Source organism: Arachis hypogaea, chromosome 11, assembly GCF_003086295.3.
Source record: "Arachis hypogaea cultivar Tifrunner chromosome 11, arahy.Tifrunner.gnm2.J5K5, whole genome shotgun sequence".
In the NCBI taxonomy this organism is placed as follows: Eukaryota; Viridiplantae; Streptophyta; class Magnoliopsida; order Fabales; family Fabaceae; genus Arachis; species Arachis hypogaea.
In genome coordinates, this window is record NC_092046.1 from 143588606 (window position 1) to 143604216 (window position 15611).

Here is a 15611-nt window from a genome sequence, read left to right on the forward strand (position 1 = left end):
TTTTCCTCGCCATTTGTTTTAATTTCTGCCTCCCTTAAATTCCAACATTCTCATTATTTCTTTTGCTAGTAAAACAAACTTGATTTTGCTGCTGTAATATATGATTCTCTTGCATCTCTGTCACATTTTTCAGCAGGAAGTTATCTGAAACATTCTCATTTACAACAATTTCCTTCAGCACCTGCGTTCTTGCCCTTCCCTCTTGTATCTTCAACTGGCTTTGGATCTCCTCATTCTCCTTACACTCCTTATTAGTCTCTTCCCTCATAAATAAGTTTGATAGGCCTTTAAGCAGGTTAACTGGTGTAGGATTCTGGTTTCGGGATACTCCTTCTGTCTCCTCCTTACTATTATAGCAGTTGGTGTTTTGCTTCTCCATACCTATCCTCCTTCCGCCCTATTCAGCTCGTAGCCATCCCCCCACAACTCTTCCTCCACTTCTCCGTTCATAGCATCCTTCAATTGCTCATGACATCAGCATACCTCATGATCCACCTGTCCGCAATAATTGCAAAAATTACCGATTCGTTCATATCGCAGTTTTAATTCAATTACTCTCTCATCTAGACCTGCTATCTTCAGAATTCTTCTCAGCGGCCTTGTTACATCTAAATTGATATGGACTTTAACTATTCTATGCTCCTCTTTCCCTTTTATAAGAAAAAGGTCCACATCCAAAACCTTTTCCAAAGCACCACCCACCTTTCGTCCTAATTCTTTGGTTTTGCAATGCTCTGGCAAACCCCAAAGCTGGATCCATATTGAGACATACACAAACTCCTTTTTCTCGATTGCTACTCCTTGCCTCCATCTCCTTAGGTTCAAGATATAATTCTTAAATAACCAAGGTGTTCTTTTTACAATTCTTAGTACATCCATTTCATTTGGAAAAAAGAATTGAAAGAGATTACCTCCATGGCTTTGCACTTTGAAACCTGCTGGCTGTCCCCATATAGAAAACAAGGCTGATTCCATTGTTCCAACACTAAATGCTTGATCTGCTAACATTCTCCCAACAAGACTTCGTGAGCATTTTTGCAACCCCTCCACAATATCTTTGTCTTCAAAACCCACCACAACCTCCTCTTTCTCCAATCCCTGTGATCTTCCTTTCCTAGATGAGCCTCCAAGTTCAGCCATTAATAGAGGACTATGTGCAATCACTAGTCACTAGTCAAAGTATGAAACTTCACTTGAGAATTGATTTGTGTGAAAATAAAAATTACTCTACTAATCCTAGCAGAGCATAGTTTGAAAAACTCTAGCAGGGCCGCTACTTAAAGGTAGACTTCACCAAATCTAAATAGAGTAATAATATTACAGGTAATAAGTTGACCACCTTATTATACAGAGAGATTTAATACATTAATCTAATACAATTCTCTTCATTCGTATATGCAAAATATTTTGATTTTCATGCTGCTCTGAAGGGCTCAATTTTTTATATACGAATAATTTTACTGTCAAACACAAAAAATATTAAATTATTTTAATATTTTATATCATTGATATTTTATAATAAAAAAATTAATTATAGTAAGGGGTGGTGAGGGCTGAGGCAACATATTGAACCGAGTTAACAGGGCAGTGCTAATGCTAAACCATGAAAACAGAATCATAAATTTTTCTTCCAATTTTTTTAAATAAATAAAATCATATATAATAAGCTTTTTTTTTTGTTTTTCTTCTTTTTTTTTTTTGGTTGTTTTTCAAGCCAATCATTTTATACCTAAGTTGATGGTGATCAAATAGTCCATTATTTACTAAGTATTATCTTATAAAGTGATACCTAAATCAACTTTTGAGATTTTTAACTTATACATTTTAGTCTTTTAAATTTTAAATATATAAAATAGTTTCTAATATTTATATCTATTAGACAATAAGTTTTTCTCTAATTTAATCCGTTTAACCTAAATGATTATTTAAAATTTTTTAAGAACTATTTTAAGATTTTTTTTAAATTTTTCAAAAACTATTTTCTACTTCATTCTACGAATCAAATTGAATGATACTATATAATTTACCGAAGATAAACGTTAAAAATTATTTTGTATATTTTAAAATTTTAAAAATTAAAATATTTAATTTTAAAATTTAGATAATTTTTCTTAAAATATCTTACCTCAAACCTGTTGTTTTTTTCTTGGCGTAACTTGATCTACTTCACTTTTTTTTTCCCTCCCTTTCTTTCTTTTCGTTCAGAACTCAACCTCGCATTTTTATTCCTTTACTCTGAGGAAACTTTTGCAGGGCTTTTTTGTTCTTATCTGCATCCAAGTGGGCCTCGAAGGGTACATATTCCAAATAAATGCTATATACTGGGCCACATGATAATTGATTAAGGGCATGTACGTTTTGGTATAATTTTTTTTCCCTCTATTTCGTAGCATTATTGTTGATTTCTTTATTCGGTACTGCAGTTTACCATCCTTAGTCATTTCTTGGAACAATGCAATCAGCTACAGTGTACTGTGCACATGTATGTATATGCCCTGAAATATTTCTATTACAAAATATTTCTATTACAGATAGAATTTTCAGTCATTTTTAATCGTTAATTTTAATAATAAAAAATATATAATATATATATAATAAAATTAACAGTTAAAAATTATTAAAATATTAAAATATTAGTATATTTAAAAACTTTTCTTATTTTTATACAAGAAGTATATGCTCATTCATATAAATACAAGATTCAAAAAATTAAATTGATAAAACTATAAGTTTGATCAATTTTTTAATTTTTTATTAATTTATTGTTGACCAACTTTTATTTTGAACTAGACTAATTTGATAACTAATTTTTTATTAATCTAATCGGAGCGATCGAATTCTCAAAACATTGTATAAATAAGAGCAAGTACTAAAATTAATAACTAAAGAATTTTAGATAAAATACTTTTGATATCAATAAATTTAGATTCTTTAAAAATTATTGAAAACTATTATCGTCGAACAGATTGATTTATCCGTTTCGTGCGTGCAAGTTAATCTAACATAGATGAGTTATTACAGTTTTATATAAAATAGGTATAAGAAAATTTTCTTTTTTCTCATCCGTTCAACCTAACTCAAGACCACAACATGTTGTTGGTGCAGGAAATGACACTTATCCAAAGCCTTTATGAAAAGTGCAAGGGCTCCACAACCACTCACTGAGCTTGAAGGTGAAAGTGGAATAATCCATATATACACTAAATGTTACCTACAACCTACAGCCCTAGATAATTGTATATTTAAACTTTAGAAAAAAATTTAAATATTCTTAAAACACCGATATTTTAATAATTTTAATTGTTGATTTTAACTAATCTATATTATATATATATTTTTATAAGGGAAATGCTTGGGAGATAATGATTTTGTTGAACAATATGAACAACCATCAATTAAATAAAAATACACCACACCTTCAATTTAACCCTCTAAATTTTAATATTAAAATAACCATCCGTACACTAGTAAAATAAACATCCGATATATCTATTGTTTACATTGTTTAATATTTTCATTGTTTACCTATACTTTTCCTTTTATAATTGAGATCGACAACTAAGATTATTGAAACATCGGTATTCCAAAAACATTTAAAATTCTTTTTAAACTTTAACCCTAAAGGAAAAAAAAATGGCTACCTAAATGCGCCACTCTTGTTTGTCTCGTTAGGTAAAGAAATTAAGAAAGTGCTGTCAAAATGGAATTCTGCCTAACATGGAGTAGAATAGATGTTGACACGCTATAACATGAGTTAAATAGTTTCAACCAGTAATTCAAAACACATGTTAAGTGTCAATATTTTTAGCGTAAAAAAGTGAACAGTTGGTTAATATTGATTAAAATATAAGATAAAAAAAATTAAAAAAAATTAAGAGACTAATATTTTTTTATTGATATTAATCAAATACTTTAGCCAATATCTTATTTTTATATTTTTTTTTGTTTGCACCAGGTATCCATTAGGCCGGTAGCCCAATGACTAATCCTTCGAATACTGTAGAGGTAAAGTGGGCGACCCTCCCAAGCAAGCAAACTCTATTCCCATCTTCCAGTGAATATCGAACTTGGGAGAGATGGTTAAGGGACACAGACCCTCATCCATCTGTGCCAACTTGCGTTGATTATTTTTATATTATTTGAATTTAGGATTTTGAAATGAAGGATTAAAATTTAATCTTTAGTGTTTAGAATTAATTAAGTATTTGTTAAAAATAATAAATAGGTTTATATATTAATTATTCTTTTTGTCTTTTTTTTTTTAACATACTTGTTTAATTTTTGCATAATAGGAACTTTATTGTCAACGTGCTTTAATACGTATTACTAAACTTGACTATACTCAAGAACTTATTTTCTTGAATAGATGTTACCATGGGAATGAAGCATGAAATTTACTACTATCTGTAAGAAACCAGCTCAGTCCAAAAGAAAGTGCTCCAATTTGTTGTTCGTGTGGGGGCAGTCAAACAGTTTAAAAACAAAAAGAAAAAACAAAAACAACAAAGGCCAAGAGATAAAAATAGATTCGCTCAACCTTTTTTTTTAATTTATATTATGAAGTGTAATTTTTTATTATTTAATATTTTTTCTTGATTTTACTCAAATAATATATAATGAAAAATAACACTCAATAATAATATTAATTTTAAAAAATTGAAAAATTTATTTCTATGATACTTTGTATTTTGTTTGACCAACTTTGAAGACTGTGAATTGTGATGTTAATTTAGTAATTTAGTAATTTTATACGTAGATTTAATTACGTAATGTTACATCAGTAAAAATAACTATCTTTTATATTAATTACGTGAATAATTATTCAATGATAAGTTTAGAGCCAGCACTTTTATTAAAATTTGGCCAGTATTTAACCATCAAAAAAAAATAATTAATCTTACATCATTAGATCTCATCTCACATCATTCAAAATATTGATAATGGCTAATTGATGACTAAACATCACAAATTTTGCTGGCCTTAACACTCCTCATTATTCAAAAAACAGATATAATTATACGACTATATAAAATATTTTACATGATCAACGGATCAAAATTAGATTCTAGAGTATAATTTGAACATAGTTTGGTTCCATTGCATAAGATTCCTTGTTCCCCCATTCCTCATTTTGCGTACATATATTAATAATATTATATATATTGTGAGGATTTTGTGTTCCCTCTTTGCGGCACCTTGAGTTATAAGAGAGTTCCCAAATAACTGCATTTACACTTACAAACAACCATGCCGTGCCATCCATGGCAAACTACAAGTAGCAAAAGAAAGACCTTAAAAGCCACGAGAGTTTATAATAATTAATCTGACGACCCAACATTATTATTACTCTTCCACGTGCAATTCCATCCACACGGGTCATAATTGTCATCACACTAATAATTCTGTCATCACTATTATTGTGTAAAAGGACATTCTAATTTCAATAATGAAGTTAGTCCAAAAGGTAAATTATATAATTAAAATTTCATTAGTGATTATTTCAATTTGACCATGGAAAATTGGGTTTTATATAACCCCCACGAGCAACATTGAGTTGGACACAACGTAAGAGGACCTCTTTCCAACTCTACACCCAACATAATAAATTTAATAATAAGAGATCATAATATATAGTCAGTATAATTTCTCAAAAGTTGGATAGTTTTGATTATTTTTAATTAAAAATATCTTCTAATGCGAAGAGAATTGTAAAATGACAAAAGGAGGGATTATTATTATTTTTTTTTTGGGATTAATTATCACTATTAAATTTATAATGTTGATCATGTGTGAATTTCAATATTTTGAATTTAAAAATAATTAAATTTTTTATTTTTTTATTTTATCAATTTTTATTTTAAAAAAATTTAATCTATTTTTAATATTAGTATGTAACTAAATCAATTTGTGAAATAATCTCAAGAGTAATGATTAAGTCTCATAATTTATTTTTTTACTTTTTTAATATTTAAATGAATAAAAATAATTATATTATTACAAACTAAAAATTAATTATCTATAAAAATATATATTAAAATATAAAATATATATATTAACAATGAGTTAAAAAATATATGTATTTATATACAACTACATGATAAAAATATCAAAATGATAAAAAAAATTAAAAATTAAAAAAAAATTAGAAAGAAGTAAGACTCAAATGGTCATTCAATCTCATCAAATTCAAATACATTTTTTCTTGACATGATATATAATGGTGCTTGCTGTTCTTACCCCCGGGGCCTGGCCTTGATGACGTCATCCAAGTATGTAACATTATTGATGGGCCTTTGGACCTGTCGCTGTCAGGTCCATAATTAGAAAAAGCCCACTAACCTCTCCAAGCACCCAGGCTCCACATATTATTATTATGAATAGGATTATCATCATCATTACTACTATATTAGTTGATATATATATAAATCGCTAAGTAAAAGCTTTCTATTCTACCATGAAGAATGATTGATATATATTATTACTTAGTAGCAAAAAGCTCTCGCTACGTTCCTTCACTCTCTTCATCTATCTCAAAGCTATTCATGAAACCAAAAGAAGCCTTCACTAAAGGTAACATTCAATTTTAGTTCTCTATATATAACTATACCTTTTTCACTTTAATGCATAAATATTCTTGTACTTGATAGCTACCATCTTTATTCTTTAATTATTTTCTATGATCAAATACACAATGAATCATATTATTAAACATATTGCACATTATTCTATATATGATGCAGATGATGATGATGGCTATAAAACTAAGAACTGAATTTGGACCACAATGTTCCCCTGCAGAAGCAGAAGCTTCATACTAAGCAGCATGGTGCTATCTTACCTGAGCTTTTTAATTTACATTATAATAATTTCTAAATAATTATAATAATCCCCACCCTAGCTACAAATGTTGTTGTTCATTTTTATTTTCTTGACCTTGTAAGACCTTTTTCTTGACCTTGTAAGACCTAAAACCCTGTGTGTTCTCCTTCTTTTTGCTTCCATGGAAGACACTATGCCAAAACTTATTGAAATAGTGTTTAATCTCTTCCTTTCCCCATTGCCACCTAACTCTTCTTCTCCTTCCTTGTCTATCCCTCCTGAGCTTTGCCAATTTTATTTGGCCTGCATTTGCAACAACAATAATAATACTATGTTATTGTCCTATCGAGTCTAGTCATTGGTAAATTTTATTTATCAAAATATTTGATAAAAAAAAATAGTCTAAATTTATTTTATTTAATATTTATTAATTATAATAATAATTAATAAATATTAAATAAGATAAATTCTGATTTTTTTTTTTATTATTATTCTAGTATTAGCGTTTTATTTAATGGCGTTTGAAATTTGAATAATGATTTGTACTGTACTTTCTAGCGTATTTATGTTGTCACAATACATAGGTTTCTTTAATTTGTTTTATGTGTTGTTGGGTTTAGAAAGAGTATTAGAGTATACATGTTTTTGACAGAGTCTATTATTGTTATTGATTCTGCCTCTGTCCCTACGTGTAATTTTTTTTTTTTGTCTTTCTATCCAAGGAAAAATAAAATAAAGCATCCATTAGTCAAAAGATGCTCATTGACTTTATTATAGAGCCCAATTCCTCCTAATTTAGTAATGCACAATGCGATTCAAGGGGCTAATTTTTTTTAGGTATATGTCAGATGAGTGATATTTTTTAATATGGTAATTTTGAGTATTTTTTTAAAGTATAGAAGGTACAGAAATTATTGAATCTGATTTCTCTACTTAAAAATTTTTTTGAAGTAAAAACCAGAGGATTTGATTTTTGTACATTTTACAAATTGAAAATTTTAATTTTCGTACTTCTTATAAATTAGATGGTCCGATTTCTGTACTCAAAATTGATTGATGTCATATTTGAGAATAACACTCCAACAATCCATAATCTAAAAAAAATACTATTTTTAACTCAATATAAAAATAAAAAATGGACTCAAGGCACTATTTTAGAGAAATAGATATTTTAAAATTAATAGTTAAAATAGTCCGAAAAAATTATGAATCAATTTTTGGTACTTAAAATATTAGATGTTTTAAATTGGTTATTGAAAAAAAATCAACGGTGAATCAAATCAGTCATTCTCTTAATTAAACGATAATACGTTAAAAAATAATTATATTATGTATTATTAATTTATTATCTATTTATTTAACAGAATAATTAATTTGATTTATAATTATATTTTTTTAGAGATTAATTTAAAGTGTCTGACTTTTTAAAGACTAAATCAACACATTTCTAATTCTTTAGAAATCATTTATGACTATTAATCCAACGTGATTATCTCAAAGAAAGAAAGAAAAGGTTAGTTGGTTATTTATAGTAAATGTATTTTCATAAAACACGAGAAGCTTGTCTTTTTTTTCACTTTTATATGCAATTTGCCAATGATAAGTTTTGATAATCCTACATTTACACAGGCCACAAAATTCCCATACTTCGTTATTAAGCAAAATTTAAATTGGGTTTTGACTTTATCGGATCTTTCTTTATATAAAAAATAAAGAAGAAAGAGAAGAGAGGAGAAGGGTTTTGGACCACCATTTTTCCGTCGTTTCTAGTAGGACTTATTTTTAATGTGACTCTAATGAAAAATATTATATAGTGAAAACTTAGGTGAAATTGACTTCATGTGAAGTTAATATCTAAGAGCCGTTAGATGAAAATTTAGTCAAATCAATCAAATTATCTAATAGCTCTCAGATATTAATTTTACGTGAAATTAATTGCACATAAGTTTCTACCATGTTACATTCCTAAGTGTGCATAATCTTGGTATGATATCTTTTGGACGGAACATAATACAACACACACATGTGCGCATAGCAAATCATATTCACGTTCAATATTAATTCTATGGGTCACACAATTGGATTCTCTCCTTTTTTTTTCAATTATTTGATAATATATAATTTTTTTATTATTTAATATTTTTGTTCACATGTTTTCTTAGTCACACTTAAAACATATGAGATAAAAAATCATATTTTAATAAATAATTGAAGAAAAAATTAAAAAAAAAAATCTATTTCTCCACAACAATGACCTTCCATCGGCATGGATGAACAATTTTAAGTATTTTAGAAATGTCGATGTTCTAATAGTTTTAGTTATTGATTTCGGTTAAAATTACCTAATTATTAAAACATACACCGGTGTTTTTGAAATTTTTGAAAATTTTTCAATCGAAGAATAATTGGATGGAACTATTATTAGTTTCTGTTCCAATTCGGAAATCATTATAGATCAGATTCTCCATTTATGGCTAAAGTCCGCCCCCGTTACCATTCTTCCATTAAAAAAAAAGATAACCTAAATGAGTGCACGATAATTAAGTGTTTATATTTCCATTATTATGTTAAAATCAATTATCTTATATTTGATTCCAACATATGCAGCACGAAAAGTACGTGCATGAGAAATGCTAGATGAATAATTGTTTGTAACTAAGTCTTAATTAAGTTCTTAAATAACTATATATTAGGTTTTCTAATAAAAAGTAACAATACATAAATTTTATAAAATTAACACATTTTTTTTAAAGGAAAGCTTTTGAATAACACATAGTAATTCTGAAAAAGAAAAGAATAAATGTGTTGAGAGGAAAAAGAAAAGAAAAAGAAGAAAAAGAAAAAAAATCAAAAGAAATAAAAAATGCAGAAAAAAAAATATAAAGCAAGTAAGCAACATAGGAAAAAGATAGAAGGAAGATAAAGAAAAGAAAAAATGCTAACATGGAAAGAATGGAAAAAGAAGTTGGAAACTTGGTAGAAAAGAGACGTGTTTATTTAGCATTTTGTATTGCTGGAATTAATAAATAGTTGTAATTGTTGATGCAAGAAGAATTTTATTATGAGTTGAACTCATGGAGAAAAAAAATAAGAAAGTTAATTAATAAGGATAATGTTATGGTGTAAAGTACTTTTATTTTTCAATTAAAATTACATATTGAAAGGTATCAGCTTTCGGAGAGAATTTAGAGAGAGGAGAGAAAGACGAATGGGGCTGAAAGTATGTGTGTATTGAATTGAAGCAAAAAATTTACTTCTGTACACATGAATATTAACATTTATAGACACACTTGAACCTTCTAGCAACTAACTTGATCTATGACAGCTAACAGTTGAATAACTGAATACTGGCCTAGAAGCTTCTGCTGAGTCAGCAGGACCCACTAACTGAACAGGACAGAAGCAGAGTAAGCATTAGAGCACGTGGCAGAGCAAGCTATTTGCTCAACCTCTAACATGATCTCTAATTTCCTTCTCTTGCAATTTCTGTTAACCTCTAACACCATCTCTAATTTCCTTCTCCTGCAGCTTTCTTTTGTTTGGCAACATCATCTCTAGCTTTCACTTTCTGCTGAACACTTGCAACTTGTTGTTGGTCATTGACATTGAGTTTGCTTCTGAAGTGTAAGAAGGCTTCAGATGAAACATCCTTTGTGAAGACATCAGCTATTTGCACAGCTCCTGGAATATGACTCACTCTAATTTCTTTATCATTAACATGATCTCTACCAAAATGGAGATCGGTTTCAAAATGTTTAGATTTGGAATGCAGGATGGGATTTGCTGCTAACAATACAACACTTAAATTGTCACAGTACAGTATTGGTGGCTCAGGAATAGGGAGTTTTAACTCAACCATCAAGTTTCTTATCCAAACTAATTCTGCTACTGTATTTGCCATGCTTCTATATTCAACTTCAGTACTAGATCTGGCCACAGTTGTCTATTTCTTCGATGCCCAGGAAACCAGGTTGGAGCCAAGGAATACACAGTACCTACTAGTTGATTTTCGATCTTCTAGGTCTCCAGCCAGTCAGAGTCACTGTATGCAGTGATCCTCATAGAGTGTCCTTCTTTATATGCAGACCATGACTTGCTGTTCCATTTAGATATCTCAACACACGTTTCACCATTTTCCAGTGTGAATCTAGAGGGAATTGAACAAATTGAGCAAGTTTATTGACAGCATAGCAGATCTCAGGCCTGTAATAGTTAGGTACTGCAAACTGCCTATGACAGATCGGTAGAGACTTGGGTCGTTGAAGCTTGAACCTCCTAGGGCTGTGATTTTTATTGTAGAGAAAAGAGGCGTGTGGCAGCCTTTGCACCCTACTATGCTAGCCTTCTTCACCAACTCTTCAATGTATTTTTGCTATGTGAAGACCAAACCTGCATCTTTAGTTTTGGTGACTTGAATTCCAAGAAAGTAATGTAAATCATCCAAGTCTTTTAGAGCAAACTTCGAGTTTAGCTACTGGATGACTTTCTTGACCAAACTGGCTGAGTCACCTGTTACAATTATGTCATCTACATACACAAGAACATAGGTTTTTAGGTTGTTGCTATCACGAACAAACACTGCTATGTCTGACTTGGTTGCAGACTAATGAGAGATCCTCTTGCTCATACCCTTGGGGCTGCCTCATGTATACTTCCTCGGTGAGGTCCCCATGCAAGAAGGCATTATTTACATCCAACTGCCTAATTGTCCAGGACCTTGACAATGCAACTGAGAGCAGCAGTCTTATTGAGGTACGCTTGACTACCGGGCTGTAGGTTTCTGTGAAGTTAGAGCCTGACTTTTGAGCAAAGTCTTGAGCAACCAACCTAGCCTTGTACTTCTGTAGAGAGCCGTCTGCATTATACTTGATTCTAAAAACCCACTTGCTTCCAACTGCATCTTTATTTGGGGGAAGTTTTACCAGCTTCCATGTATTATTCTTGATTAAGGCCTCATATTATGTGTCCATTGCTACCTTCTATTCAGGGACCTTGAGGGATTGCTTAACACTTCTTGGTTCTACACTTGCCAAGAAAAGTTTAGGCTTGACTATTCCAGCCTTACCTCTGGTTATCATTGGGTGAATATTTTGTGTAGGTATTGGGCGTAAAGGTTGATGGTCAGTAGTAGGTAGGACAGTCTCAATGTCATTGATTGGGATAGGAATTGGAGCTGAGGAAGGTGCTATAGGGAATTGCTGGCTGACTTGATGGTTACTTGACTGCAAGGGACTGATATTGTTGCTTGTTGCAGGCTCCTGTTGGCTATTTGAGAGATTGAAGATGGTTTGAGGATGATTGTTAATAGGGATAAGGTTTGGGAGTTTTGGAATTTTTGGAATTGAGTTTTGAACTTCTGGGGCTCCTAGTTGATTACTATTGTAAGATTGTTTGTAAGGAAACTGGTCTTCAAAAAAACACTACATTTGGTGAGATGATAACCTTTCCTTGTTGGGTGAGACACTTGTACCCTTTATGGGCAGTTCCATAGCCAATGTACAAGGAGAGGACCTGAACTCTAGTTTGTGCTTGTTGTAAGGCCTTTGGTGTGGGAAACACAAACAGCCAAACACTTTAAGGTTTTTATACAAGAGTGGCTTTCCAAATAACTTCTCAGCTGGCGATAAACCATTTAGAATAGGTGTTGGTAGTATATTAATGAGCTTGACAGCAGTGGTGAAAGCTTCCCCTCAGAACTTTGTAGGCAATGATGTTGCTGCCAGCAGAGTGAGTCCCATTTCTACCACATGCCTATGCTTCCTTTCAGCTGAGCCATTTTGTTAATGAGAATGAGGACAAGAGAACCTATGCACCACTCCTTTATCCTGCAAACTTTTTGATAAGCTAATATACTCAGCAGCATTGTCACTTTGCAGTGATTTTAGTTTAGTGTTAAGTTGCAATTCAACCATTTGTTGGAAGTTATCAAAAACTGTTTTTAACTGAGCTATAGACTTGATTAGGTATAGCCAGGTAAATTTTGAAAACGCATCAATAAAATTTACAAAGTACCAGTTTCCATTTCTATTTGGAAGGGGAGCAGGCCCCTAAATGTCTGAATATACAAGTTGCAAGGGGTGTGTGTACATTGTTTGTGAAGAGGGGAAGGGCAACTGATGTGATTTTCCTATACAACAAGATGAGCAACTAATCTTTTCGGGTGATGCAGTGATTTTGCAGGTTTTTAATACTTTTGAGGAGTAAACTACCATTTCTACCCATAAAAGTTGAAAACGCTGACATATTTACCCATAGAAAACAAAAATTACCATTTGTACCCATAAAAAATGATTTTTACAAGCAAAATTATCCAAACCCTAAAAAATTAAATAAAATTCCTAAACTACCCTTCTCTCCACCACTACCACTATCATCTCCTCCCCTCCCCCCTCTCATCTCCCTCTCTCTCTCTCTCTCTCTCAATGTTTCGCTAGGGCAAGTCCTGCAGGCTTCGATGGTGTAACCAGCTCTCCCCACCCGTGGAGCATCGGGCCTTCACCCCCGAAGAGGACGACACCATAATCAGAGCTCATGCTCAGTGTGGCAACAAGTGGGCCACCATAGCCCGACTCCTTTCCGGCAGAACCGACAATGCCATTAAGAACCACTGGAACTCCACCCTCAAACGCAAGTGCGCCTCCATAGGCCCCATCGACGATCCTCACTTCGCGCAGCCACTCAAATGCTTCGTCAGCACCAGCACCGCTATACCCGTGTCAACGGTGGTGGTGAGGTACTCGTTGCCGATGCTGATGGTGATGACGAAGGTGGCAGGCCGTGGCCCAACTCATCCATGCCCTTCACCACTTTGAGTTCCCTGTTTTTTATTTTCTTCTCGCTCCTTTCCATAACTCAATCTTCAACCTCCTTAGGCAAAGACCCGAACTTTAGCTTCAGCTCCTGCTGCATAACAAAAGCATCAACTATAGTGTTGCTGTTATTGCTTATATTAGTAGTTGTAGTAGCGGCAGTTTCAACTGAAAACCCTAATCTCCTGAGATCGTTGATTCCAATATTGGAGTTGGGAATTGGGGTTAGGGTTTGGGGTACACTAGGAGGAGGGGCAAACGGATTATGAGTCAACCCGAAGAGATTTTGCAGGTAAGAGAGAGTGTGGGGGAAAGGAATCTGAAGATGGTTCTGTTGTTGTTGATGATGGTGAAGCCCTTTTCTGGGTTGAGAATTCGAAGAAGCAGAAGAGAGAGAAAAAAGCAAAACACAGAAGAAAAGCGAGAGAAAGAGAAAGAGGAAGAAGTTGGCAGAGTTGACGGATTATGGCGGCGGCGACGAGCTCAGTAAATGGAAGGAGAGAGAGCGAGGATGGGTTAGTGGTGGTGGTGGCAGTGGTGGGGAAAATATGAGAACATTGAGAGAGAGAGAGAGAGAGAGAGAGAGAGAGAGAGAGAGAGAGAGGAGAGGGGGAGGGGAGGAGATGACAGTGGTAGTGGTGGAGAGACGGGTAGTTTAGGAATTTTATTTAATTTTTTAGAATTTGGATAATTTTGCTTGTAAAAATCATTTTTTATGGGTACAAATGATAATTTCTGTTTTCTATGGGTAGATATGTCAGTGTTTTCAACTTTTATGGGTAGAAATGGTAGTTTACTCTACTTTTGAGAGTACATTATGATTTGGATGGCCTAATCTAGCATGTCAAAGTAAAGACTCATCCTTATTTCTTACTGCAGAGACATAAGCAGTTGGTATTTGTGTGTTATGAAGATTAGCAAACTTATAGAGGCCTCTTTCTACTGTGCCTTGAAGCACAACATTCTTTGTGTCTTTGGTATTTATGCAGCACCTATCATCATGGAATTCAAAGAAAATCTTGTTGTCAGCATAATTGATGGACACTCATCAAATTCTTAGTAATTTCAGGAACACACAGTAATTTCCTCATATGCAACAACCTAGAGCTCAGATTTGTTTTAAAACATGAACTTCCAACAAATGAGATTTGCAAACTTGTTCCATTGCCGATTACAACTTGCTCTTTGCCACAGTATTCTTCTTTCTCCATCAGATTTTGTTCTTCATGAGTCATGTGATGTGTAGCACCCGAATCTGGATACCAATTTGGATCCTGGACTGTTGCTGGTGTTGATAGCGTGTTGCAGAAGTTAGCTTCAGGCTGAGCTAGCTGATCTGAGTTGCTGTGATTGTATCCTTCTCTTCCATAACTTTCTTCTTCAAACTGGTCCTCACTATATCTATACCAACAGGTTCTTGCAATGTGTCCATACTTGTTGCACAACTGACATTGTGGCCTGTCATTTTCATATCCCCATTACTATACATTCTGCCTCCTCTGCTAAGCTGACCTCTTCCACTTGTGAACTGTGCATCATTTGCTAAATCTTGTGCTGGCCTTCCTTCACCAGAAAAACTTCTGCCTCCTCTTCCTCTGAATCCACCTCTGAAGCCTCCTCTTCTTGCTTGTGGATTCTGGTTATAGTTCCTGAATTGTGCCATATTTTCTTGCATAAACGCTTCAGGCTTCCTGAATTTTGCAAGCATGCTTTCATGAGCTAGTAGCAACGCTTCCAACTCAGTGATGGTTATACTTTCTGACCTGGTAAGTACTGAATTGTAAACTGAGAAATACTCTTCTGTTAAGCCATTTAAGATAGCGCTCACATGATCACTTTCTTTCATCATCTCTCTTACAGAGGCCAGGGCATCAATTATGCCTTTAATCATTAGTATATACTCAGTTACAGATCCTCCAATTTAGAGAGTGTTGAGTTTGTTCTTCAACTGCATCACCTTAGCTTTGATTTGTGAGGAGAAGT

General features: G+C 32.7%; 2 protein-coding genes and 1 long non-coding RNA gene across 3 annotated transcripts; 2 read left to right on the forward strand and 1 right to left on the reverse strand.

Moving 5' to 3' along the window:
- Window positions 1-474: 474 nt before the first annotated feature.
- Window positions 475-1140, reverse strand: LOC112722089 (uncharacterized protein At4g02000-like). The gene has a single exon (XM_025773068.1). It carries the CDS (start codon window positions 1138-1140, stop codon window positions 475-477), a length of 666 nt encoding a protein of 221 aa, XP_025628853.1.
- A 5291-nt stretch (window positions 1141-6431) lies between these two features.
- On the forward strand, window positions 6432-7590 carry LOC112724118 (uncharacterized). Its single transcript, XR_003163308.3, has 2 exons — window positions 6432-6570; window positions 6741-7590. It is a non-coding gene; the product is annotated as an uncharacterized lncRNA (long non-coding RNA).
- A 4887-nt stretch (window positions 7591-12477) lies between these two features.
- LOC112722090 (transcription factor MYB44-like) lies at window positions 12478-13631 on the forward strand. Its single transcript, XM_025773069.1, has 2 exons — window positions 12478-12546; window positions 13254-13631. The coding sequence occupies exons 1-2, from the start codon at window positions 12478-12480 to the stop codon at window positions 13629-13631; spliced, it is 447 nt and encodes a 148-aa protein (XP_025628854.1).
- The last annotated feature ends 1980 nt before the right edge of the window (window positions 13632-15611 follow it).

Coding starts and splice junctions, on each gene's coding strand:
- LOC112722089 (XM_025773068.1), bottom strand. CDS start 1,140: ATGGCTGAACTTGGAGGCTCATCTAGGAAAGGAAGATCACAGGGATTG.
- LOC112722090 (XM_025773069.1), top strand. CDS start 12,478: ATGAGCTTGACAGCAGTGGTGAAAGCTTCCCCTCAGAACTTTGTAGGC. Junction 12,547..13,253: donor ATGATGTTGCTGCCAGCAGA/GTGAGTCCCATT, acceptor ATGTTTCGCTAG/GGCAAGTCCTGCAGGCTTCG.